At 37.1% G+C, this 26,691-nt stretch overlaps 1 protein-coding gene across 14 annotated transcripts in view; it reads left to right on the top strand.

The window, feature by feature from the left end:
• The window catches only part of Dlg2 (discs large MAGUK scaffold protein 2), a 1,919,116-nt gene that overhangs the window by 1,255,457 nt on the left and 636,968 nt on the right, over positions 1–26,691 (top strand). For all 14 annotated transcript variants that reach the window (XM_040732003.1, XM_040732001.1, XM_040732000.1 and 11 more), the window contains one exon: positions 1,854–1,907. In XM_040732003.1, coding sequence (XP_040587937.1) covers positions 1,854–1,907 — 54 coding nt within the window. The remainder of the gene's footprint in view (positions 1–1,853; positions 1,908–26,691) is intronic.

The following is a 26,691-nucleotide window of genomic DNA, read 5'->3' as shown; positions in this document are numbered from 1 at the left end:
TCCTGTGGTGTTATGTATAGACATCTCAGATGCTTTGTGATAGAGTCACCAAGATGCCAGGATTCTGTAGCTACTTCATGAGAAAAGAGTGGCTTTTAACACCCTAAAAAGCCAATGATTACATTTCAGTTCTCATTTTCCCTTAATTTCAGTTTTCTCATCTTTACATAGGTAGAGTTGTAATAATGTCATATAGGTATGGATGTATGACTTTCTGGGATTAAATGTGAATGAGTTATTTGTATTTGTATATATCTTTAATAAATAATATATATTTTAATAAATGGTGATATTGTTATTACTAAAAACTAGTCTAGAACTGAGATATCTGAAGTCTGAGTAGATTGCTAACCATTATATGTTTGAATGTACGTATTATTTATAGTACTCTATCATTAGGAACACTTAGAAATAGCGTTAATCCTGAAATGTAATTTATAAGGTGCATTCAAACTCATATCCTCACTTGATCTTTAACATTTCCGAACTTGATCACTATTATTTCTGCTCCACAGAGATAAATTAGCCAAAGAATCTTAACACATGGTTAAAACTCCAAGAAACTGTCTGGGCCCCAAAGAATTTATTGGGGAATTTGCTAAACTAACTTTGAGCCAATGTCTTCTGACTGAAAAGCTGTACCAAAAGGCTCTTTAGGATGGTATTTTTTAGCTTTGCATATATATGACCTATCTTTCTTCAAAGTCTCTATTCACCCACAAGATACTGATATTTAATAACACACCATGAATATCCAGTTGACCTGCTATATAAATATCTACATCAAGTCTATGTTCACCATTCCTGGTGTCTTAAATTAAGAAACAGAATTCTGTCATATGCAGCCTACTGCACTGCCTTTAGTCTTTTTATTAGAATTCCACTGATATAGATTGACATTAAAATGCTGCTAACTCTGTTAACTCCAGAGGGCACAGCTAATGAAATGTCCCAAAAGTTGAGCACTTGCCAAGACACTGCACATAGAACAGCTCTCAATTAATCATGATGAGAGTATTTCCCCTATCTAAATGAAATCTGTAATTTGGGATGGAGATTAAAGATCCTCTGAAGAATGAAGGAAAGGTTGATGTGAAAATTCTAGAAACTCGAAAATAAAGATAGGTTTGCTCAATATTCATGAAGTCAGATTGTTGATGCAAATAGATTGCATCTTATTTTCCAATGTGTAGTTTGTAGCACTCCTATATCAGTCTTCCACAGGTTCCCTGTACCTTTAAAGGAAATTACTGAAAACTGCACAAATGATTTTGAAAGAGGAAGCTTATCTATCAAATATGGTTTTCTGGAATCTCTGATTTCTAATTTCTTGTCTAATGTTCATAATCATAGATACATAAATGTAAAAAAGATGATGTAACATATGTACTAGATAAATATTTGTAAGTAAACTTTTATTGAATTAGGTAAGTATGCTGTCATACACTGGTTTAAATATTGGCTAATATTTGATTATGTTGATTTGAAAGAAAAATCTAATTTCTTCAGCAAACTCATTTTATAAATAAATGGCACAAATTTTAACTTCTACCCAATTTAATACAAACCCCTACCTCTTGTAGAGCACAAACCCTATTGCTGCTGTATGCAATTAAAGAGAAAATTGATGTGATTTCTATGAATGCTTAATTTCCTTTATTAAGCATTACAAATAGGTACTTGAAGTGAAGGGAGGTGTGGAAACTCAATCTTCCTGCTTCAATCTCCAACATCTGCTCAGAGCAGGTACCAAACTTCAGGAAATGCTTGTAGGTATATTTGTTAAACATGGTAACAGAATTGGTCTCCAAATAGATTATTGGTTATTTAATTTTTATATTTCTTTTCTTTAGGCTAGCCCTGCTCCTATAATTGTCAACACAGATACTTTGGACACTATTCCTTATGTAAGTACCATTTTCATTAAAACTTTATTTTAAAAGTCTGGTAGTACTCAATTAGCTGAATTTAACAGACATTGTGTAATTAGTTCTATCCAATTCAGATAATGTGATAAAATGATATACATAATTAGTTTTGTGAATTTTGTTTTCAAAGTTCCTGAAGCTTAGTTTAGTCATTCAAATGTTTCTCTTTTTTGTTTGTATTTTGTAAGCAGAGTGGCAAGTCATGAGGGAAAGAAAGCACAGACAAATCAGTTAAAATATTGTTTGTATGCTAGGTGCCTTCCTGGAAAGTGATTAAAATGCTAGTAGCAATCATGGCAAACATCATTATGCTTCAAGCTAAACATTCAGATCAATTTCTAATGTGTAGCCTGGAACCTAGTTGATCAATAAACACTTGATAGATTAATTGGGGCTTCTGATAAAAAAACTGAAGAGAAAATTTTATAGATTGAGTTTCCGTGTAATAAAATATGAAGATTTGTGAAATGTGAAGTATGAAATACTAAGAACTAACAGCCTGGAACACTGGCGCATAACCACTATGGTGACCAAAGGTTTTACAGACAGATTCTAGATCTGGTGACTGCAATAGGCTCAAGGAGGGAAGATGATTGACATGATTTTGAATTTCTCTTAGTACTTTGAGCTGGTGGATGGGTGGGGTGATGGTGACCAGTGACCAAAAGATAAACACATGTCCCAACAGACAGAAGGTGTAGAGTAAGGAAGAAGGGCCAGTGGAATAAAGGGCAAGAACAGATTTCTGGCCTTTAAGTGGATAAAGCAGTACTTAGAATTGGCACAAAGAAGGTACTTGCTACTCACCAGATGTTCTCAGACTTAGAACCCAACCCCCCTTCCTGGAGGCATCAAGCAAATTCCAGACACAAAGGAATCATGGGACTGGAGGGGAATACAAAGCACACAGCCTTCTAGAGAGGACAGCAGCTACTTGGGGCCATTTTGCCAAATCATTTCATTTTGCAAGAGATGTTTAAAATGGACATATTTATGTAAATATTTTCAATTCCTAATGACAACTATTAATACTTTCCAAAGTTTGAATAGCAATTTGCAAACAGAGTGTGCCTCATCTGTAGGCTGCCTTTTGGGAAATACTAACCTCACATAGCTGGAGGTCCCAAGCACGCTGTGCAAGCTAGGAATTAGACACAAGGGAACACCACCAGAACTGGGGTACAATGCTGGGACTTGATTACAGAACACCTGACTAAAGTGGGACACAGGGTCAAGACAGAAATAAACTGCAGATTTGGCTTAATGCTGAATCACCTGAAGTTTTGAACTAGCATCTCTTAAATTTTCCTGAGCAAGAATGGTTAAGGGCCAGAGAGGAAATGTGGTTAAACTTTCTGGCATGAATCAAGTAGTCGTGGAAAGTGAAGGACTCTTTAGAAGGTACACAGTAATATATTAAAGTCACTTGGTATCTGCTATATTTTTGTTCATTCCTTCAACCTTCTCACTGAATGCCTAATATTGTTTCAAATAGTTAACAGATGCATATAATTTAGCTTTCCTTATAAGTGAAGCATAATATATTCATTTTATATTTTAAAAACTGAAAAGCTGAACCTTAAGGATGTTCAGTAACTCATTGAAGTATTGTGTGTAATAAATAGAGCAGTAAATAAACCTAAATACCCTTATTATTATCTCAAGGCATTTCAGCTCCTATCTTGGTGTTCCTTGTGTGTCTTCCCCCCGTTATAGTAAGCCTCTCAACTTCAAAACAAAGCTTGCTTAGATACCCCAATTACTCCTAGATAGAGCTTGCCACAGAAGTTCCAACTTTCTTCAGGATAGGGAGCCAGATATTAAAGAATTCAATATTCTAAACAAATATATTTGACATAAAACAATTGATAAAACAGAAAAGTAGTGCGTCCTAACCACATTTTTGTTGCTAGGTAAGACAGGGAGGAGAGGGTTTATTTGTCTTACACAATGATGGTTACAATCTATCATTGACACAATTGAGGGAAGGAAGAAAATAAAATCAGGAGCCTGAATCAGAAACCATGGAGGAATGCTGTTCCCTGGCTAGCTTTCATTGGCTCCCCAGTTCATGCTCAGCTAGCTTTCTTAAACAGCTCAGATCTGTCTGCCTCAGCTGGTCCCTTCTATGTCAATCGTCAGTCAAGACAATCCCCAGCAGACATGGTCACAGGCCAGTCCTATGTGGACATTCCCTCTATTGAGCCTCACTCAGATGACTCCAGGCTGTTTCAAGTTGACAGCTGACATTAACACAGAGACTGTGCTTTGCAGATGTAGACATGTAGACATGGATCACAGAGGCTTACTTTGGCAAATAGGACTACTCTTTGTAGTGACTCGACAATATTTCAAAGCTATTAGGGTTCTCATGGCTTCACTGTGAGAGGCTGCCATGTGAACATAGCTATCAATAGGCTCTAAATAAATATCTTATATAGACATGCTCAACTGATGTCCTAATTGATTAGCTAGTGAAAGCAGTCACATATAATGAATTAGCCCAGTTGCTCTCATTCTGCTAAATGTCATCTCAGTACCTAACTTTGATTATTCCCAAAGCTTCCCTTTTCTGTTTAATCACATTTTCTGCACTAAGCATAAACCTCTTTTAAATTAAGCATAAGGTCTATAGTGGCAAGTTCCTAAGCATCCCGTTTAATCTTTTTGAAGATACGTGAATCCATAAGACATAAATTAAAATATGTACTTCAGAGAATGTTGAGGAAATTAAATCAGGTTTTATATATGAAAGTGAAATCAAGGTTGTTTAGCTTCTAACTGGTAACAATGTATGTGCTTTTAAAAAAATACAGATTTATAGGGTAACACTTGCCTAAATTCTGCGAGAATCTTATGAATATGAATATCTTCTTTCAGACAGGATAAATGTGAATGCAATGTCTACTGAAAATCGCAGGTTTTTTGTGCAGCCATTTATGGGGATATATTTGGTTCTTTATACAAACTCAAACTCCCCCCCCCGACTCATTGGGTAGGTAACCTTGAACAAATCACTGTTCCTCTCACCGTCTATTTTCTATTTTCTCATTCCCCAGTGTTCTATACTTTGTTTCCTTCTTTCTTGCCCATGTTCTACTTGTTCACATAATTTCAGCTCTATTTAATGAAAAAATGACTTCAGAGTTCCCCAGGGTATTTTAGTCATGTTGCATAAGAACTTTCCTTCTTAAAAATATTACCTGAATGACAAGTTTCAGCTTGTGTTTTTTGAAGTTCTCAAAAATAATTTCTATACACGTACATGTACTAATTTTGATGATGAGTAAATTTGATTTGGGGATATAAAAGGTTCTAATGGAAATGGTTCCTTGGCATACATGCAAAAAATATTCAAACTAAAGGAATTGTCTACAGGCAAAAGCAAATTTTTTTAAGTATCTGATAAAGGTATAAAAGATACTTAGAAACGTTCTGATTTTTCAAGAAGTGTCTTGCTATTAAGGAGGTTTTCATGTATGTGTGCCTTTAAAGCCTAGCCACACATATTGTCATAATATATAAAGGTGAGATACGATTTTGGATGTCACATAGCTCAGCCTTGCATGCAAAGTACGAATCTCCCTATAAAATTAAAATTATTCAAAGAGACACAATGGGACAGAGGAATCTCAGAGAGAAAGTGAGAGATCCTTTTATTATTTAAAAACTCTAATTACTACTTTTTACTCATTTTTTCTTATGCTCTTTTGTTATTATTTTTATGCTAAAAACCAAAGGTATTCTGTTCTTGGAAGTTCAGAGTGTGTGAAACCTTTCTGTGACCTATGTGGCCATACAATTTTTTCCTGACTTGGCCTTTTTTCTTTTAATAGGCATGTCTGAGTTCAATGTTGACACTGTCTGCTTTCTAAAATTAAAATTAGTTGAAGAGATTCTAGAATGTCTTGTGTTTTCTACACACTCTCCTAGTGTCCATCTGATAGATGGGTAGTTTTCTGGAAATGCACCACAAAAAATACAAACCTGGAGAATCATGAATTTTGAATCTCAGCCAGTAACTTGGAAACAAATTATTGCAAATGTCTCATGTTATAGATAATTGTACCTCAGTTAGTGAATACTAAAGCATGGCTTACCACTTAGTGTGACACCTTTCAACAGCAATTTTTGGTATGTAGCAGCTATAAGATCAGTGGCATACAACAGTGAGAATCTATTTCTCCTGCACATATTTTGTCCTTACTTCATCTGTGAAAACCAGATTGACTGGATCAGGAGATGATTTCCTTGGCTATGCCATTCCTAATAGGGCCTCTGCTCATGTTAAACCCACTCATATCATATTAACCCAAATAAATTACATCACCTCTCTCAAGGTAAGGAATGAGGAAATATCTGCTAAACCATAAACTAACACTCTACAACATGGCCCTGAAGAACTATCAACTTATACAGGAGTAGAAACTCAGCTAGCATAAAGAGAAATGATGATGAAGATAAGGCCATCCGTTTTAAGTCTGTATTTTGGGAAAATCTTCCAGGAATGTAGAAGAGGAAAGGAATGGAGAACAGAAAAGATGGAAAAAGAATTAGACTGCAAAGAATATGAGAAGGCCCTTAGCTATAATCACCTGCTGAACTTGATTCAAGATCACTAATGTAAAAGTCATTTGAAAACAATGGCAATGGGACACACCATTGAATGCAAGCAAAGCTATGGCTCTGGGGCAGAGGCCAAGGAAGAGAGGTAGATGAGTGGAAATAAAATATATCTTGGATTCAGGAGTAGATAAAAAATAGTATTAGTTGGCAGTAAGGTTGGAGAGCTATAGAATGGGTTTGGGACTGGGAGATGTCTGTTAGTTAGCAAGGTGTATATGACACTTGTGCCTAACACCAAGAGCAGGAAAGTGAGGGGGAAACTCTCTTAGGAGCAAGTGGTATTATAGCAGTGAGATAAGCAAGTCCTTAGTTGTGGGGCTGGACACCTGGCATTGATTTCTTTAGAGTACAACATCAGAGTCTTGTGATTCAGAGTCCTGTTTGCATTTACATTGACAGTTTTATAGAATACATTTGCTTCTAACCATCTTGGAAATGATTACTAATGGTAAAGCATTTTGGAAAGTTTTTATGAAGTTAGCACATCTATCCTTCTGCAAACAGGTTTTCTTATTTCACACTTTCTCATGAGCACCACTAAAACTTACATTGTTGGTGGTTTTGTCTGTATTATTATCCAAAGATGAAAAATTCTTACCTGTCAAAAAGAAGTTTAATTTGGGCTAAACTGTGCCCATGAGGCAAGAAAAATTCATCAGTTGAGGTAATGCCATCAATACTTGTTGCAGCATCAAACCTAGCCAGTTTGAGTGCATTTCTCAGTTGTCAAGATCAGGAGATCCCCTTCTTCTTTGACTTGTCATCTCACTGTAGAAGGTGAGGCGTGGAACAGAACCGCGCTGTTTGGATGATGTGCATATGAAGTACCTAGAGCCTGGATGATGCAGGCTGCTTTAAGCAGGCCTATGACAGATCCTGGAAGTCTGTATTTCTGACAGATTCTCATGAAGCACTGTCGTTCAACTGCCATGCTTTCACCACTGAATGTAACAACACAGACTGGTTTTCTTTTCATGTACACCTGGGGTCCTGAGCCCACTAGTTAGTATTTGGGTTGAACTTACATCATATTATACGTCTAAGCCTCTGTGTCAGCTTGTGCAAAGTTAGTTTAACATTGACCTTGTAGGGGGTTTTATGAGTAGTCAGCTAGGGTGTAGGTGTTTAATTAGCATTGATCATAGCCATAAAGTGTGGCGAGGATATGCCTTGATTAAATAAAATATTTCTATGATTTAACCTTGAGTTGTTGGGACAAGAGTACAGAAGGCATAGGTACTTCAGGTAAGAATAATAGCAGTTCTGCTGGTCAGCAGGCATATTCACATCTAGAGTTTGGCACACAGGGTATGCTCTGAGGACTAGTAATGGCAGTATTACCTGGGAGCTTATAATGAAAGGACTCTGTGGTCTCAGGAAAGACTAATGAAATTGAAAACTGTGTAGCAAAAGCATAGAATGTTAGCATATTAAATCTTAATAAGCACTATTAGGGAGACAAGTATCCCTTTCTTAGTTTGGATCCCATAACTTTTTCCTTTCATCACACACTTTTCCTGCCCTTGCCCTGTCTTCCCATTTTTTTAACCTTTTTTGAAGCTTAAATTCATTCACATTATTGTATAGAAAAGAATCCAGCATGGGCTTCTCAAAGTACCTACAAGTCACATGTAGTTCCTTTTTAATTTTTTTTAAACTTTTACAGATTCTCTATGGATTTTACATCAAGCATTTCAAGTCCACTTAACTACCTGTCTCCTCACATCTTCCCTCTGCCCTTGCAATTCCCCCAACTCCAAAACAAAACCAAATGAAAAAATAAGAGAGAGAGGGAGAGAGAAGAGATTCTTTTCATGGAAGCTGTAGTGTGGCCAGTTAAACCACAGCTTACCCTTTAGTCCATTCATCTTTTCTTGCAAGTGTGTATTGGTCTGGCTCTAGGCCTCTGGCTTCTGCTGTGCCATGGATAATGGGCTCTCACTGGGGATCCTCTTGGATGTCCTGTTGTTGTCCTGTCATGGAGAGCCTGCTGTTTTGGATCTGTAGGCTCATCCTCTTCACCTGCTCCAACAGTTCGCAGATGAGGTAGATGGTGGGATGGGCCTGGCTCTAGGGCTGGGTAGCAGGTAATTGGTTGGTTAGCCTACCATTTTCCTTAATTTTCACTAGGCAAACTTTCTAGCACTTTCCAGGTTAACTCATTCAATAAAGTCTGAAGCAAGGAGCAGGGCCAGTACTCTTGCTCTCATGTCCTCAGATCCTTATTATCCACAGTCACACCACCAGAGCCAGCTCTACTATTTTGCTGATGAGGTACAGGGCGCTCTCTCCATATTGCTGTAGGGGGCATATGAGTTGGCAGGGTGGAGGGGGTCAGTCTATACTGCTCTCATGCCATCAGGATTGGCTCACCTGCACAACAGGGTTAGTGAGTGGGCTGCTGAGGCAGGGTTCAGGGCTTGCTCCCCTGTTGAGGAAATTATCACCATGTTTCATCCAATTGTTTCTTAAACCATTGATCTTTCTTCCTAGAAGGCCAATTTCATAAGCACAGGAGAAAATTACTGGATATCTTTCCCCCCATGGACCTCTATGACTCAACACTTTCTTATGAATAGGTAGATGGAGGAAAGGAGAAAACAAAAGAAACGAATGGAAGGATGAAGAGAAAAGGTTGAAGGAAAGGAAGGAAGTGGTAAAAGAAATTATTTCACATGGAGCCAGGCAAAGGTGGAATTTGTATGCAGCTCTTACAGGATAAGTAAGCTGTTCCTGTGCAGAGTAGATATTGCTGGTAGCATCATCTCACATGTTATTACACATGTTAAATATATTTTTAACTAATATAACTCCAAAACCTGGCCTGTGCCCCTCTGTATCAGGCACCTTGGAGCATGTTGAATAAATGAGGCTAAAGAAGCAGCAATTGATCACCTACTTGCACTGGATACAGATATTCCTTGAGCATTCCTTATGTCTCCTATATTAATGCCTTCTTTAACCCTACTTCATCAGCCTGGGATATCTTTCCTATCTTTATAATCTTACAAAACTCCCACCACTATCAGGGAGTCTTTAGCCATTCCTCTGGCCTACATTAATGTCTTCTTCCTCCTTGACTCCACAGTGTTTCACTACTGGAAGTATGCCTGCTTTAGTAGAAAGATGAAGGAATCTGGATTATTTTAATTGGACTATCTATTATTAGCTAAGTATCACATGAACTTGTCTATTTTTATCTTATCTCTAAGTAGAGATAATATCAGTCCTTCATGATACAGTATTTAGAACTGAGGTTCAATTTTATTTAACAAAGTTCAAAGTAGTAGTGTTCTTGTAAGATATAGATGCAGTCCTCTCCTCCCCCACTTGGCACTTCATGGGTGATTTGTCTTGATCTAGAACATTGGTTCTGTTCCATGATGCTTTAAGGGTCCTATCTGCCTCCTAGGTTCCTGCTCATCAGCAATTGGCTATTGCCCTTGTACCTATAGTCCATGAGCACTGCCACCAGTATGACATACCAAGAAAAAAGTGAGAGAAGAGTAGAAATGAATACTGTTTGTCCTTTTGAAGGCACTTCTGAAAAATCCTAAGCATGATTTTTCAACAGCTCAAATTTAGGCAAAAAAGTTGTTTATAGCTACAATGGGAGACTGAGTGGTATAGCATTTATGTCTTAATTTCATTATTTAAATAAAAATTGGAAATCCAATTAGGATTCTATAGCTCATGGATGAGCTGTGCGTGAAATTAATAAGAAACACTGAGGAACAACCAGAATTGTCACTCTCACAGTGTGGGGAGTGAATTTCTTCAACTATGGGGGCTTTTGCCCAGAGGAGTCTGATGATGATGCATGAAGAAAACATGAGAACTTTTCCCATTATGGCTTGCACAATTTCTGAGTTCTTCATTTTATGCATTATAATGAACAAAGTAGTATTATCGCAGTTATGAGAAAATAAGATTCTCTATAGGTTGGCCTATGTGGGGGATACTAAAGCACTAACCGTTTGCTAATAGGAATAAAAAAATTTAAATGATCACTGTTATAGATTCAATAATAATTGAAAGTGTTTTGCACATAAAAACTGTACCAGTCATTCATCTGCTAAGTTAGTACGTTCCATGTTTTCCCTGTCTGCTATGTAATATTCACCACATAGAATTGTGCTTTGCTTGGCTTTAACTTTCATGGACTATCTGGCCCAGGGCTCTGAACATAGTAGGGGAGGAATAAGACTTGAATAGGATATGGATAAGAATTGAATATGACCCAGTGTTCAAATTGAACAAGTTTAACAAATGACTATTATCTGTAAAGATGGATTATCTGGTAATATGTGTGTGTTTGCTTTTACCACATGACTGAGGTGCCTATGGCCACCCAAGAGTGGTATGCCCAATGTATTGGCTTAATTTGCAAATCGATATGTTCATTCCCAACCTCTTCTTCACACTGTGACCCTAACGAGTGCTTTGATCTTTATCAAGTGCACTTTTGAAGGGAAATGAAGGAAAGAGGATCCTGGTTAACCAAATAAGAACACACAGTACGGAAAGAAAGATAACAGGAATAAAAGGAAGACCTGAATGAAGATATGAAAATTTTAATAAGTGAGAAATGAGTCTTCTTTCATTTGCAAGAGTACCCTAATTTCATTGAATTATGTTGTGTCTATTTGTACAAAACTAAAACACCCCATTTCAACAAAAGTCAGAAATACTTAAAACATTTTTCCCAGGGCATTGGGAACAAATTTGAAGCTAAGGTATTTTATAAGTTACTGAGTCTCTATGTTGATTGCTTTCTACTACTGCTTTTTGAGGACCAACTCACAGGAGATGACTGTAACTATTTACCCTCCGGGAAATGAGAGAGGGATCATGTTTCAGTGGCGTCCTTTTCATTAGCATCTCAGGTCTTCAGTTTTCTAGGTGTCTCATTCCTTGATCCTAAATAATTTCCCTCCTGTTGAGGAACTCCATGTTTGTCTGAACATCTGAAAAACAAAATGAGCTTTCATGAACTTTCCTGTAATGAGAATTTAGCTGATTCACCGAACACTTTAGTGGAAATGATAATCCCAGTTTCTGTGAACTACCCCAAATGGTATCCGGCCCAGAGATATTTTTTGGAGGTGGAGCGGAAGGCAGATAATCAGCAACATGAGTCAATGAACAGGATACTATTAAAGTGTCTATGGAGGAATGTAAGTCATGAAATAGCAAATCCAGCTATCAAACAGCCTACAATGGGGTATGAGTTTAGGAGACTTTCTTTCTCTCTTTCTCCCTTCCTTCCTTTCTCTTTATTTATTTATTTATTTATTTATTTATTGTTGAAAGAGCTACTCTCAATTTAAGGATGCATAGCATTTTAGAAATATTGACATGGGACTTAGGAATGCAGATTCCCTCTTAGAGGGCCTGGGTATAACATGGACATAGGTTTGATATTTTATAAAGCTACCTAGCTGATTCTTTGGTGAAGCCGAGGTTAAGAATCACTATCTTAGGGATGGGAAAGAGACTTTCCCATCTGACTCAGAATTTTAAAATTGTGGAAGGACCTGCATTGCTAATTACTTTTGGAAGAATATGGTAATTGCATTGTGGAATAGATCACAAATCCCTAAACTATGTTCAAATATGTAGCCTCTGTACCTGGTATGACTCTGGAAAGCTGTTCAAAGGAGATTGAACAATTTGTTGAGTGTGCTCCTTACAGGCAATGAAGGAGGCTTGTCCCTTGTTAACTGGGTAACTGATTCAGTCCTGCTAACACAGCTGTCTATGCAAAGAACAAGCCCTGGGTTCAGATGTGTTCAACTTAACTGTAACATGCCTTCAAGGGTGGTTGTTCTGACACAAGTCACCATTTATGACTTGTAATTGGGTTAATTAAAAAGGGAGGCATGGATGTAGCTTGAGCAGCTTAGCTTAAGGGTTCCCAACATAACAAGAAACTTACAAGTTAAATTACAGCTAGAGTGAGTCTAGCTTTGACCTTTAGGTCATGGTCATATCTAGAGGCCCAGTGTTATGAATAGCAGTCAAATGTCAAGCTCCTGTCAGCCCCAAGTTCTCAAGAAGCTTTCCCCATGACCTACCCTCTAATCTGCCTATGCCTATGAAACGGTTTCACCATCTTTTTATGTACTTCAGGCTTCTTTGATAGCTTGATAATTGTTCTTATCTTTTGCACCCTTAAACTTTGTCCATATGTTAATCTATTAAATCTCCACAATAAGACATAGGACGTATATGATTGTAGTCTCCACTTTTAAAGTGAGAAATCTCAAGTAAAGAAATTGCTATCTTGCCCAAAGTTTCACTGAAGACTCTGAAAGCATGCAGCTAGAATAGCTGTATTCTACTTATGCTTTATGTGGCAACAGAAGTTAATATTCTGAGTTACTTAGACATGGGGAAAGGGTGACATTTGAAAGCAGCTAAGGTTCTGATATATATATATATACATATATATATATATGTATATATATACATATATATATATACATATATATATATATATATCACCAAGAAAAGGCTGAAAGAAAAATGCCAGGCAGTTGTGGTACACACCTTTAATCCTAGCATTCCAGAGGCAGAGGCAGGGGGATGTATACATTTGAGGTCAATCTGGTCTACAGAATGAGGTTGTACGACAGCCAGGGGTACACAGAGAAAACTTGTCTCAGAGAAAAAAAGAGATTGAAAAGTTATGAAGTGGAGGAGCTGTTCCAGGTTGTAGTTCATGAATGAAATTATCAAGCATTAAAAAATGTTGCTTGTGAAAATTGAAATATTAACTGGAATATCAAAAGAGGACAACTGGTGATAATGCCACTGTATATAATAACATGTAGGGACTGAGAGTAACCTGGAATAGATTGACTGAAAGGACTAAGTCAACATGCTTCCATGAATTCTATTTTATTTTAGTCTGAAAGTGTCCATGCAAGAAGCAATTGTTTTATGGCAAGAGTCTAAAAGATGTTTTGAGATGATGAGACTACAAAGTGGATGTCATTGGTTAAGAGAAAGTTAGCTTTCTTGGGTCCACAGATGCCTTCCCACAAATTGGCTGTCATATGAGGAAGTCTTTGTGGGTATCGCCAGGGCTCAGTCTCTCATCCGTGAAATGCCTGGGCTCCCCTGACAGAGCTTTGGCACATTCATTATTTTGCTCCTTATAATCTGTTTTATGGAGGCTACTAAAACAGAACAGCACAGGATGTGGCTCACATCACAGAAATGCCTCTGCCACACTTCTGGCCTGGGAAGTCTGAGATCAGGATGCCAGTGATGGAGTTCAGCTGAGGCCTCTGGGGTGTTTTGCAACTGACATTTTTATGCTATGTCCTCACATGACAAAGAACAGAGAGTGGAAGAGGTCTGTCCTTTAACTTTTGTAAAGACACCAGTCCTATCGTGAAGGTACTGTCCTTATGATCTAATTACTTCCCAGTGGCTCCATCCTTCAATAGTGTTTCATTGGGAATTAGAATTCTAGTTATCATTTCAGTGACTGAACTACCAGCCCACACCACAATTGGTTCCATGCTAGGTGTGGTAGTTCATTCATATAATGAGTATATCTTGTATTGTTGATTCAAAGCATCAGGACAAAGTCCCCTCCCTCAAATTGCATTCTAGTCAGAACAGGTGACACACAACAGAGAAGCCACCACCATGAGTGCTCTGAAGATAACAAAACAAAGCTCTGTAGTCTGTAGTAGTTCCACTGGAAGGTGGAGGGTGTGGCTCCTTTGGAATGGAAACTCCCTGGGGGTTTCTGAGGGAAAGTGAGATGTGAGTTGTAGTCAGAGAACAACAACAACAACAACAACAACAAAGTCAAGCAAACATCTTGTTTTTTTTTTGCTCCAAAAAATCATTTCTATTTTGAGGTTTTTATTTGTTTGCTTCTTTCTCCTTTTCCTTCACCTTTCCATTAGCTCAACTTTGAAATGTCTATTAGATCCCTGGGAGACATCCAGACTTTGTTCTGTTTAGATTTCTACATCAATGCAATTGCTAGTTCTTATAACATTGGCTTGCTGTCTCTTGTCTACATCTCAACTTCTTTTTTCCCCCTGGACCCTAGTCCACATCTCTTAATCTCCTAGTTTCTCATATTTACCTTTGAAATTTTCTTTGTGGTTCCTCCCTAAACACACACACATACACACACACATACAACATCTTCCTCTATTGCTCTAAGTTTTGTGCTATTATGTAAAAACCACTTAGATTCTGACATTTAAGCTCCTACATTCATTAGAAGGTGTGGTGCGTGTATATGATTAATTGGATCTTACCATTTTCCCCTACACCTCATCACTAGCCCTTTTCCCTGTACTCCTATACCCTATGCTCCTACTGCACAGCTGTTTCCTAAATTCACTGTGTTTATTGCTCTGAACTTGCTAGTTTTCTTCAGTCTTCTCACTTACTATTTTACCTGATTATCCTCTAGAATCTACATCATATGCCTCATCCCTGTGATTTTATCACTAAGAATTGGGATCAATGGATACCCAAATAAAAATGATAAAATCTGTGGGGAGAAATGGCTGTTATGATAGGGCACAGTTTACAAGATCTAGAATTGTTCTGCCTTAACTCTTCTAAGTTTAAGGCTACCCACTATTTTTTCTGACATTGTTCAAGTTACTGCTATAGCTCAAACCATTATATCACCACATTACAAAATTACATTTCAGGCAAAAGTGCCATTAAGTTGGCCCTCTAGACCTTTAAGGATACTATCATAATTTCCACACAATAATTTACTGAATTGATATAGACAGTCATGTGATTTTACCCCAAAGAACATATGCTATTTAATGTTTAATGGAATGATGATTTCAGAGGAACAGAGGAGAATGAATATCAACAGGCAATTAGCAAGCCTTGCTATAGTCACTCTCTGTATAGTATTATCAGTTTCCCTTATAGGGAGATTTGTTCTTTTAAATTGCATCCTTCCATATCTCATCTTGGAACAGGGACCTGCTGAGGGTATGGTCCTGTTGTCTCCATTGATTTTCACCTTGCCTTTTCCCAGTTCTCATACACCTATTGTTTCTTCCTTGTCTCACTGTTTCAAATTTGTGCAATAGCACAGATTTCTCCTTTTACTAGGAAGCTGTACTCCACTCTTCTCCTTCTTTGAACTCTCTCCTGGTTCATCTCTTGCCTGACTGGAGCTGATGTTGTATTCAGTTGTGTGCTCACAGAGCTGCCCTTGGATTTGACCATGAACTTCTTAAATGCAGACTATGTTTTATTCATTTCTAAATCCCCAGAACCCAGAACATGCCCAGAAAAAAAATCATGGGAATTCAATCACAGGGATTCAATGCATTTTAAATAAATTATATATATACATATATTATGTATAATATATATACATACATGTATATATTCAATTACTTAATACATTTATAAACAATTATTTGTTACTGGCATATCACCTATCAAATAGTAGGTAATATGCAGAGATGAACCATCCACAAATGTTCACTTTTCTCCCTTTAGGAAATTTAAATTCATCTTGAGGGAGAGAGATAATAGACAAATAACAATTACTATTATGAAAGACAGTGATAAAATATGGGAAGTAAACAGAGTATCAGTAATGCTTTGGGGTTACTTACTGTACATATCCTTGTTGATTTTTTTAGCAATGGTATTTCACTCTTTTTTTAAAATACTTTTTTACTATATATTTAAATTAGAAACATGCTTGCTTCCCATGTCAGTCCCAGCTCCCTCTCGCTCCCCTCCATGCCCACTCCCTCCCAGTAGCCCCCCAGTTCCCCACCCAATCCCTACTCCATTCCCCAGGGAATGTCATTTTGTTCATGGTATTTCACTCTTAATCATGAACAGACATGAGTGAACAAGCTTGTTCTCATAGTATGATAGGCCCATGCTTCTGAGTCCAGCTACTGACAGGAAATAAGCTAATTACCTCCTTTTGTGAGTTCATTACTAAAAATGTAAAAACTTATCAGGCTTTAAATGAGGGTCTCTATGTGCTGTGGACACTGATGCTTTAAAATAAATGGTTGTGTTAAATAATTACTACTAAAGTCATATGATGCTCTTCTTGTATTGCATAGTACTTGATCAGTATGGATGCATTTTTGCATGTATTATTTAATTTAGACTTCACAGTACTGTTTAGTTAGATACTGTCCTGGTTAGTTTTTATGTCAACTTGATACAAGCTAGAGTCATTTAGGAAGAGATGCTCTTATTTGAAACTATGCCTCCATTAAATCTACAGGCAATTCTGTCAGGTTCTTTCTTGGTAATTGTTGTGGGAGAACCAAGCTCACTATGGATAGTGCCACTCCTGGGCAAATAGTCCTGGGGTGTATAAAAAAGCAGGATGAGCATGCAAGGGGAGCAAGCCAGTAAGCACCATTCTTCCATGGCCTCTGTTTCATTTCCTGCCTGAATGTTTCTGTCTTAAATCCATGCCCCAACTTCCTTCAGTGAGGGAGTGTGAGTTATAAGATGAAATAAATCCTTTCCTCCCCAAGTTGCTTTTATTTAATAGAAACCCCAACTAAACATATTAACTAAGTCATTTTATGGTGTAAAATAAAACCCTAATACAGGCAAAAGTTAACTACCATGGTCAAAGTCAAGAAAACTCTGTGTAAACCAGAATATTCAACCTAGAAACATCAATATTACCAGGGAGTATATGGAATGCAGAATGAGAATCTCAGATGCATGGAAGTTGAAGGTACCTTGCATCAAGTCTTCCCAGTAACTCAAATATACATCCCAACTGGTAACACTTTGCCCCATACTAGTGTTCCATGTTGCCTAAAAGCTGCTAAAATGATGGCTGTGCTCATCCACATTCTGGACTAGCCAAGGATTGACTCTTCCTGGAGTTTTAGGCATGTAACATGTAAAATGTTCCAGGTCACACCAATGCTCCCAACCAGAGTATCCACTTTCCATTTCTTATAGTCTACATTACTATAATCCTCCACCTTATGACTCTGAATGTTGACATTTAGTGAAGATCTATTAGTCAAAAATATTGACGTGATTGGTTTGTGAACTCACAGGGCCTTGTGCATGGAAAGAAGTGTGTGATCCTCTCCTCATTAAAGGTGGCTACACTGTAACAGTAGCAAAATTTGGAAGCTGGAGGTTAGATGTCCAAGCAAAAAGAACAGTTTCAATCCTCCATTGATTTTCTTTCTCTGTGTTTGTGTGTTTTTATTGCAGGAATAACCTGGAAGCATCACTTTCTCCTTTCTCTAGTTTATAACTTTTCCATTAAAAGTCATTTGAAAGACAGTATGGCCAGAGAGCTTTATCTGAACCATTCTCTCAGTATTTGATCATTTTTGTCTCTTGGTTATTTGAGTGCTTAGCAGGCTATGATTGCAATTCTTGGCATCTATAGAGAATACAGAACATATGATATGGACGGAATTGTGCCAATTGGGAATTTTACCCCCATAGATAACTTACTTGATTCTCAACAAAACTTTATAATTGAGTTAAAATCATCATCTTCATTTAAGACATGAATAATGAGTCCCAGAAAATTAAAAATATACACAAGACATACTGATCATAAGTATAGAGTCAGAGTTGAACTCAGGCTTTCTCATTGTAAAGTCCAGAGATTTTTATTGTACCATGCTATCTTAGCAAGCTTTGACTTAATCATTGTCAGTAGGCAGATATACACTGATATAGTAGTAGGCATTTACAAAGGGTTCTTTGCTGTATTTTGAAAGAGTTATTACCTGACTTGTGATACTAAATTTTTATTTTCATCTCACAAAATTATGCTCTGTTAAAATGATGAAGGTCTCAAAAATCAAATGTTTAAGCAATTCCCCTTTTCCGTCAGATGCCCTACTGGATCAGAATGTGCAGCTTCCATTTATAATTCTGTGGTTGTCACTTCCAAGGATCATTTGGACTTAACTGTGAGAACCACTTGGAATTAATTTTCCCTGAATTGGTTGACATGAGCTACATATAAATTGGTAATACAGAGTTAAGAATAAAACTGATTAACTACTGGATCCCTATAGGTAATAACTAACAGTTGAGCAGTTGCCAAGCAATGCCAATTGAATAAGTGCCAATGAGGTGGGAGATGAATGAGTCAAGGCTAATGTGTTAAAAACAATTAGTCCCTGAATCCCATTGAACCGCAGGTCTATGGCTGATGTAATTAAAACAGCCATGGTTGGCTCTGAGTTACAAAAAAGTAAAGGAAGATTTATGGAAAATGTTACCAAATAGGGAGTAGATAGTAGATAGTAAGGAACAGGGAGAAAACACGACTTGACAGTATTAGAGCTGTCAGAAGATGAATCCAGGGCCTTGGGGAAATCTATCATGAAATGATTATCATTCAGGTTTAGATAAGAGCAACACAATATCTTGTACTCTTTGCATATAGCATCATGAATGCAAGTCTTTGAATCCAGATATTGTTAGATGAGAAGATAAAACATAGATTTCCTTAAAGCACCAATTCTAACTGATACAAAACTGGCTACTGGAAAACCTGTAGTAAGCAGAATAGAGGTATGTGACCCCAAGAAGTTTACTACTTATAAGACTACAAAGTTAGGGACAAATGGTTCTATTCTTTTAAACATTAACAAAACAGGAAAAAAAATCATGTGGGGTACAAACAAGGAAGTGTTTGGTTCTCTGCAATTTTCCATGGTTTTCTTGAGTGCCTGGTGTGGTATGGTATGAGTCCATATTTTTTGAGGTTAAAACTTTACACTCCAGAATGGCTTTGGGCATAATGCTGGCTTTAGTGTCTTGGCTTCGTGAGTGCTAATATTGCACATGTAAGCCACCATGACTGGCTGGTTCTTTATATCTACAGTGCTTCTCTCTCCCTACATTTCACACATAGTAACAAAGGACTTGTTTTTCCAACTGTTGCTGATTTTTCCTAGCAGTATATTTTTTCATTTCTTTATGTTTGAAGAGTCTCATTTAATCTCCAACTAATAACATATAGTGTATCTTCAAAACACAGCCTTCTGAAATGCCTCCTACTCTGTCAGGCTTCCCCCCTACCTATCAAACACATATCCCTCCATGTCAAGAACATTCTGAGATTGACTCAATGGCAGAGCATACCACAGTGTATTTTGTTATGTACCTATAAATAACAGATTGTATAAAGACTACATCAGAGGAATGGGCATATAACTCAGTGGCAGAATGCTTAAATATATAATGTGTAGAGGTCTTGAGTTCAGTGTTTAGCACCCTCCCCCAAAGCATCTCAGAAATTCTTAGTTCTATCTAAATATGATTAAAAATTAATTAATCAATTTAAGACATGTTTCAGACTTTAGATGATACAGTGATAAAATGAAAATAAACAAAGTATTATTAATATGACTAAGAATGTCTTACACTTGCAGGTGATGAGGATTTTTACACATGTAAAATTCAATGTAAATGTGAAGATGAAATAAAATATATAGTGGATCAAATTCAAATGAGTAATTATATACTGTTTCAAATCTCATGAATAAAATATCCTCTTTATAAACAGAATCCTAAAGGATAGGAAGCAGTCCCCACAGTCGATAGAATTTGAAGAATTGCAGTCTGTAAGGACTTGACAACCACATGCAAATGAAGACTCCAAGAAATGGATAAGCTTAGTCCAGCAAACTGATTTTGTCTGGTATTGTAGGACTAAGTTCTAAATGGGCACAGTGAGTGATGATCAAGGGTTAGCTGTCACCAGCAGTAGATAACATGATATAGTCATTCACGACACATGCCAGATTACTGGGGTTTGAAATCATACCTATCTGACATGAAGCTGACCTAGCCTTGGCTTCTTCATCTGTAGTTGGGTTAGTAACTGTGTATGGCAGAAAGGTCTTCAAGCACACCAGCAGTTAAAATTGTAAAAGAATTGAGAAAACTGACTGGTATATACTATGGATTAATGGCTTAGTTTCATGGCATTCCAAGCCTCTTCCTAGAAAATAATGCACACAGCTGTAAGACCAATCATCATTGGGACTTTGTAAGTTTCTATTTGATTCTGAATTTTCCTTGGAAAATTTGCAACAGATGATGAAATGAGAAAAGTGTATATTAGGAATTAAAGGGAGAGTTGGGTATGGAAATGACAGAAGTACAGTCCTCATGTATAAAGCTCTAAAAAAAGTAATACACATAAGAAAAGAGAATTGAGTTTGGACATATCTGATCAAAAAAGGCAGTCTAGGTTCTACTGCATACAACAGTTTTGCCTGATGAGCCTGACTATTCTGCTTGATCCAGCCTTCCTCCTGAATATGCAATTATATCTGGTTAAATAGTGAGGCCTCTCTATACAGAAAGAACCTCTATTGACTTCTTCCAGCATTCCCTAGAGCCCAATGCTTCATCCTCATCAAAATATTCTTCATCTTTGCACAAAAATAAAGCTGGTGTCTCCAGGTAGCAATGGGGACTGGCATGTGAGAAGTTGAGGAAGGAAAGAAACAGGTATCAAATGGGCAGGGAAGCTTTCCTTCTCTGTGCTGTTCTTCCGGCCCAAACTCTAGAAGTCTATGGGGGCACTCTGGTAAGAAATCATGCCTCTACTTTCCCCTTCCTCACCTGGTCTTTAGGTAAGCTGCTTTAAGAGTTTGACAGTGGGAGGGTGAAAGAATAGATGAATCTCACTATCTGTGCACAGCAAATAGGTTTAAATTTCTCCCAACTAGTATCCTTAGATCCTGCATTCTTCCACTCCCAGCAGAGGAACATGTGGCTCTAATGGGTTGGTCTTCACCCACCCAATTAATAATGGGATACACTGAACATACGTAGCAAAAATGGAGCCTAGAAAATATAGGGAAATGATTTGATACTGCTTAAATTTCTAGGAAAAAAGAAAACAATAGCATTGTGTTTCTACCCAGAAAAGCACATTATTTTATGCAACTCTCTACCTCAGTCAATTTTTTTATCTGGGGCAAAAGCATTTCTATCAATTCTTTGGTGCTTCTTATTCTGACCAGTATTGAATATTTCCTCAATGTTGGAGAGTAAGTATGTTCTAGTTTTAGAGTGTCCTGAAATATAAAACACAATAAATTCTGTTATTATTCTTCTCAGTATTGAGCTATTCTTTGCTTATCTTATGTTATTTTGGAGATGCATAGCAATAGGTCCTGCAATACCATGGCCTATTCAACAGTGTGACCTGGTTGTACTCACACTAACTGAAGCAGAGCCATGCATCAGATTGCCACTCCACAGACTTGATGAGTTCCACAAAGTAGGCCCACTGTTAAGCTCATTTACATTCCATTATGGCATGCATTAGCTGAGGGTTTTATCACCTCTTCTGTTTATTTGCAATTTTACCAAATTGGTGATCTTCTGTTAGCTATTTCCCATTAATAGGAATTAGTAAAGATTTTTAATAGTCATTTAATTAGTTTTAATGTATGTCTCTGTATCCATCATTAAGTTCTAGAGGGAAATTTTGTATGTTGATCAGAGTTGGGTAAGGGGAAGCTATAGTGTGTAACCATTTGTGTGTTTTCTGTGGTCTTTGGCTGACACTCAGAGTCTCACCTTTATGAAGAGACCACTGGTGGTTCTCCTCTCTTGGTGGGCTAGGACTAGAGAAGTGAGTGCGAAGTACTGACTGGAACTTTATGCACTTAATCAGCTTTGCGTGTTACCTTTTAAGTTCACAGCAAAAAGAAGTATGGGTATTTTAAAAAGTCATCCTGTCCTCTCAGTTATAGTCTTCTTTTATTTTTAAAACTAGTACAGAGCTGTTCATTATTTAATATTCATTTTATATACAAAAAGAACTGAATTGCTTATGGTCCTTAAAGAAAATAATACACAAAAAGTGTATCTAGTATATTAGATTCTTTTATGGATGGAATTGGGATTTGGAATTGAATTTCTTCCATTTTAAAAGTTTTGACAGTTTCATAGATGTATGTTATTATACTTAGTAGTTTAACCCCATTCCTTTTTCTCATTCTCACTATTCTCTTGCTGAAACCTCTTTTTTCTCTATAAGGCCCCTCCCAACTCCTCATCTCCTTCTTATGGGTAAGCCACTGGGTTCTATCAGAGTTGCTTTCTCTGGTTAGTCCTAGGACACTGTCAAATGTATAGCCATGTCACTGAAAAAATCCTGACACTTCTCTTCCTCAGCAACCATTAAACTACCAATAGTCCCTGGCTGAGTGTGAGGCCTCCTGTGTCTCTCCCCTTTTCATGATGTGGATGGGTCTAATCTTGGACCAGTCTGGCATAGCTTCACATGAACTTCACAACTTCAGTGAGCCCATGAGCTCAACTTCCATGTCAAGTCCAGAAGACAACTTTTTGCCACACATCTCCCTCTTACATTCTTTGCTAAACTCTCTGCTATAATGTTCTTTAACCTTATAGAGGGAATATAGATGTCTGTTTTATGACCAATCCTTCCACCATTACTTGTTTTCAATACTTTAGCCATTTATGGGTTTCTGTTTTAAGCTCCACATGCTACAAGACAGTTCTCTGACGAAGACTAAGAGCAGCACTTACCTGTGTATATAAACCTGAGTTCTTAGAAGGCAGTTTGTTATGGATTTATTTTGATAGCAATTATTGTAGAATTAGGAATGAAAGTTGTAGGTATACCAAAACGAAGCAATATTCAAGGATAGTATCATTTTGATATGTTCTTGGGAAATATATAAAGCACCAACAGAATTCTTATAAGCTATTAATATGATAATATTAATATCAGGTCAACATTGTAATAATATTTTGTTGCTCTTTGTTTACTTCCCTTATTTACTACTAGGAAACTTCTAGTAAATCTGTAACTAGTGAAAGGATATAGAGATTCTGAGCACTAATATATACACATAAGTTTTTATTTTAATTTGGAGACTAATTTTCCTATCATTTAGTTAATTTGCAATCATTGACTCAATATATAACAATAAGCAAACACGACAGTAGTCACTTCAGTCAATAGTTATACTTTGACCTTTATATAAAAATAAAGCCAGGATCTCCAGTTAGCAATGGGGTCTGTCATGGGAGCAATTGGGGAGGGGAAGAAATGGATATCCCATGGGTGGGGAAGCTCTCTCTGTCTCTGCTCTTCTTCCTGCCAAGATTCTAGAAGTTGGTAGGTGCACTCTGGTAGGAAGGCATGCTTCTATTATCCCTTCCCTCACCTTGAGGAGAAGAGTTTGACAGGAAACCCCAATTCAGGTTCCCTTAAAGGAAAGTATTTTCTGACATTTATTAGAAAAGATGAAAAGAATCTTGTTGGCCATAAGAAGTGTCTGACCTGAAAAGTAATCTTTCTTATCATGAGGAGCCGGATGTCAAACTGAACAGTGACACAGGAAGGCACTTTTGATAGCAAATGGCCCAAGGAAACAAAGAAGCTTTGCTACTCAGCACTTTGCATAAATGGTATGCATTGGGAATATTTGCTTTCCACTATGAAATTTTAATGGTTGCATCAACATAAGTTTTTTGATTTGTTTATTTGTTTCCTTCACATAATCAAGATGATTGAGAGACTAAATGAGATATTGTGGTAGTTAATACAAATTCTTTATAGTATAAACATTTGGCATTCTTAATTCCCTCAACTCATTTGGTAGATGTAGTTTTTATCCATTATTGGCTTTTTATTCCTCTTCATTACCAAACCTTAGTACTGTGTAATTATTATACATGTGTTAGAAGATTGGAGTTATTCCCTGAGTATACAAAATTATATATTAACTTTGTCCACATTTTATGTTTTCCTTTATACACTCTGTCTTGATATTCACTGGAGCTTTCCAGAGCTATAAGTGAAGCATATAAGCCAACAGAATTAAGTTTTTCTTTTGTTGGTTGGTTTTGAGAGACAGGTTTTCTATGTGTTGCCCTTGCTGTCCTGGAACTCACTCTATAGACCAGGCTGGCCTCCAACTCAGAGATCTGACTGCCTCTGCCTCCCAAGTGCTAAGATTAAAGATATGTGCCACCACAGTCTGGCCAGTAAACATGTGTGTAAATGGAAAACCATCTCCTTAGAGTCATTGGGGTCTGGAAATAGCTTTGTAGAAAATGAAGTCATAGCCTCTGGCCTTAGAGTACAGTGCTAAATATTGCCACATTTAGTAAGTGCTTGCTATTTGCTGGACTGGGTATTGTGAGAAGAATGTGTACAAGAGGAATCTGTAGTCCAGTCTCTTAAGGAATTTAGTATATTTGGAAATAAGAAAGAAATAAAAAGCAGAGTTTTAGGTATAATGTGATGAGTCCCAGCACAGAGCTGGATCCTTAATGAGTGTTTGTTGGAATGAATAAATCAATGAGATGAATTAAATACCTAAGTGAATTGGTGATCATTATTGCAAGTCATCTGCTTCAGGGAAGTTTACAGAGGAAATCTGGGGCATCTGCTAGAATGGGAGAGTTTGCACATGCAGGTATCCTAGGAAGGACTACTTCGAGGATTTGCCTATACTTTTTGTTGCTTGTTCCCACACAAGCAACAAAAAGTATAGGCATTTTAAGCAACCAGCTCAAAATAGGAACCAAGTTGCAGTAAACTGAACAAAATTCTTAGGATCATCTTTAAGTAAATGCAGTTAAAAGACTGAACAACATCAGAGGAATGTAATTTATACTGACTGCTGAATACAAGGCACGCACTAAAGGCCAGGAGCAGGTCTTGGTATCTGTGCAGGTCTGTGTGTGCAAACTTGGAGCAGAAAGACAGTGCTTGCACACTGGAGTGATCTCACTGGTTCCCCAAAGCACTATGCCAAACTCACTGCAAGAGTCTATGAAAATGAATGCTAGCCTTGAAATAGTAAGTGATTTTAGGAGAAGATATTTCTGTGAGTTTAGAAAAAGACATGTTTCTTTGCCCTAATAGCTTACAAATGAAAACATAGTTGTCAAATTCTAAGTATCATATCAATTTGAAAACATTGTTTTACAACTTTTATATTGTACTTTTGCATTTTAAAGATGACATAAAACTCCAACATATTTGCTTTGTTATTTTTCCAATATTATAATTTGAAAAACTATCCTATTTATTCTTCTAGTGTAAGGTTATTCATAGAACTAGGGTGCCTCTCACTCTTTTAATAATAAGTCGAAAAGGCTTAGAGAGAGAAACTTGAGTCCAAAAATTTGCCCTGCTGTTACATGTTGTTATGACTATAACCATGTCAACAAAAGTATAAGTCCTTTTAGGAAACTATTATAATCCTTCTTAAAAAGAAATGTATACCTGAGTAGGATAGTAACATAGAAACGTCAGTTGTAATTAATTCAGAGAGTTCCAGAAGATAGAACCAGCACCCATTGTCAGTCAATGTGTGTATTATCATTGTAAATACAACATCAATTACGTAGGTTTACTTTCCCTGAAGAATGGTCCATAGAGCAAAGATGCAAAATGAAATTTGTAATACAACTTAAATAGCATTAGTATCTTTGTCAAAATCCACAGCTTTGACTTTGTTGACCCTTTGTCATGCATCCCTGACCTCTACCCACAAAATGCCAGCATCACTTTCACTCTTTTAGAATTAAAATATTTCCAGACATTGCCACACATATCCAGACTGAAAGGTCTAATACATGTATTCTGCATCCTTGATGACTTTCTTCCACACAAAAAAAATACAGGCTTCTTTCATCCTAAGAGCATTCACTGTTCTTTCTTCCAACAGAGAGAATAGTAGGATATCAAGGAGAAAGGACGATCATTTATCTTGGCTCATGAAAAATTATATTTTCCTTCAAATTGTACTAACATAAACTCATCTTATGGTCCTATGTAATGTGGTGGGATTGAGGAAAGTCTCCTGCCTATTTCTCCTTCTGTGGAAAAGAAAATACAAACTTGGCTGGACAGGTAACTATCTCTGCCTGAAAAGAACTAGAATCTAGTCAAGTGTGTTTTAATAGTCTCTGGATTGTATTCATATCTCATGAAGGCAATACACACAAGCAGCCATATGTTTCTGAATAGTCTAGCCTGTGATAAACATTGTTGAATATTACCTGGATTAAAAAAGTACTTGGGTACAGAATGTGTTTTCCTTGCTTGATCTTTTGAGGTATTTTGTTTCCCTATTTT

Source organism: Mesocricetus auratus, unplaced genomic scaffold, assembly GCF_017639785.1.
Source record: "Mesocricetus auratus isolate SY011 unplaced genomic scaffold, BCM_Maur_2.0 Super-Scaffold_4256, whole genome shotgun sequence".
NCBI lineage: Eukaryota > Metazoa > Chordata > Mammalia > Rodentia > Cricetidae > Mesocricetus > Mesocricetus auratus.
Note: the sequence above shows the minus strand (reverse complement) of the source record. Positions and strands in the feature narration are given on the sequence as shown.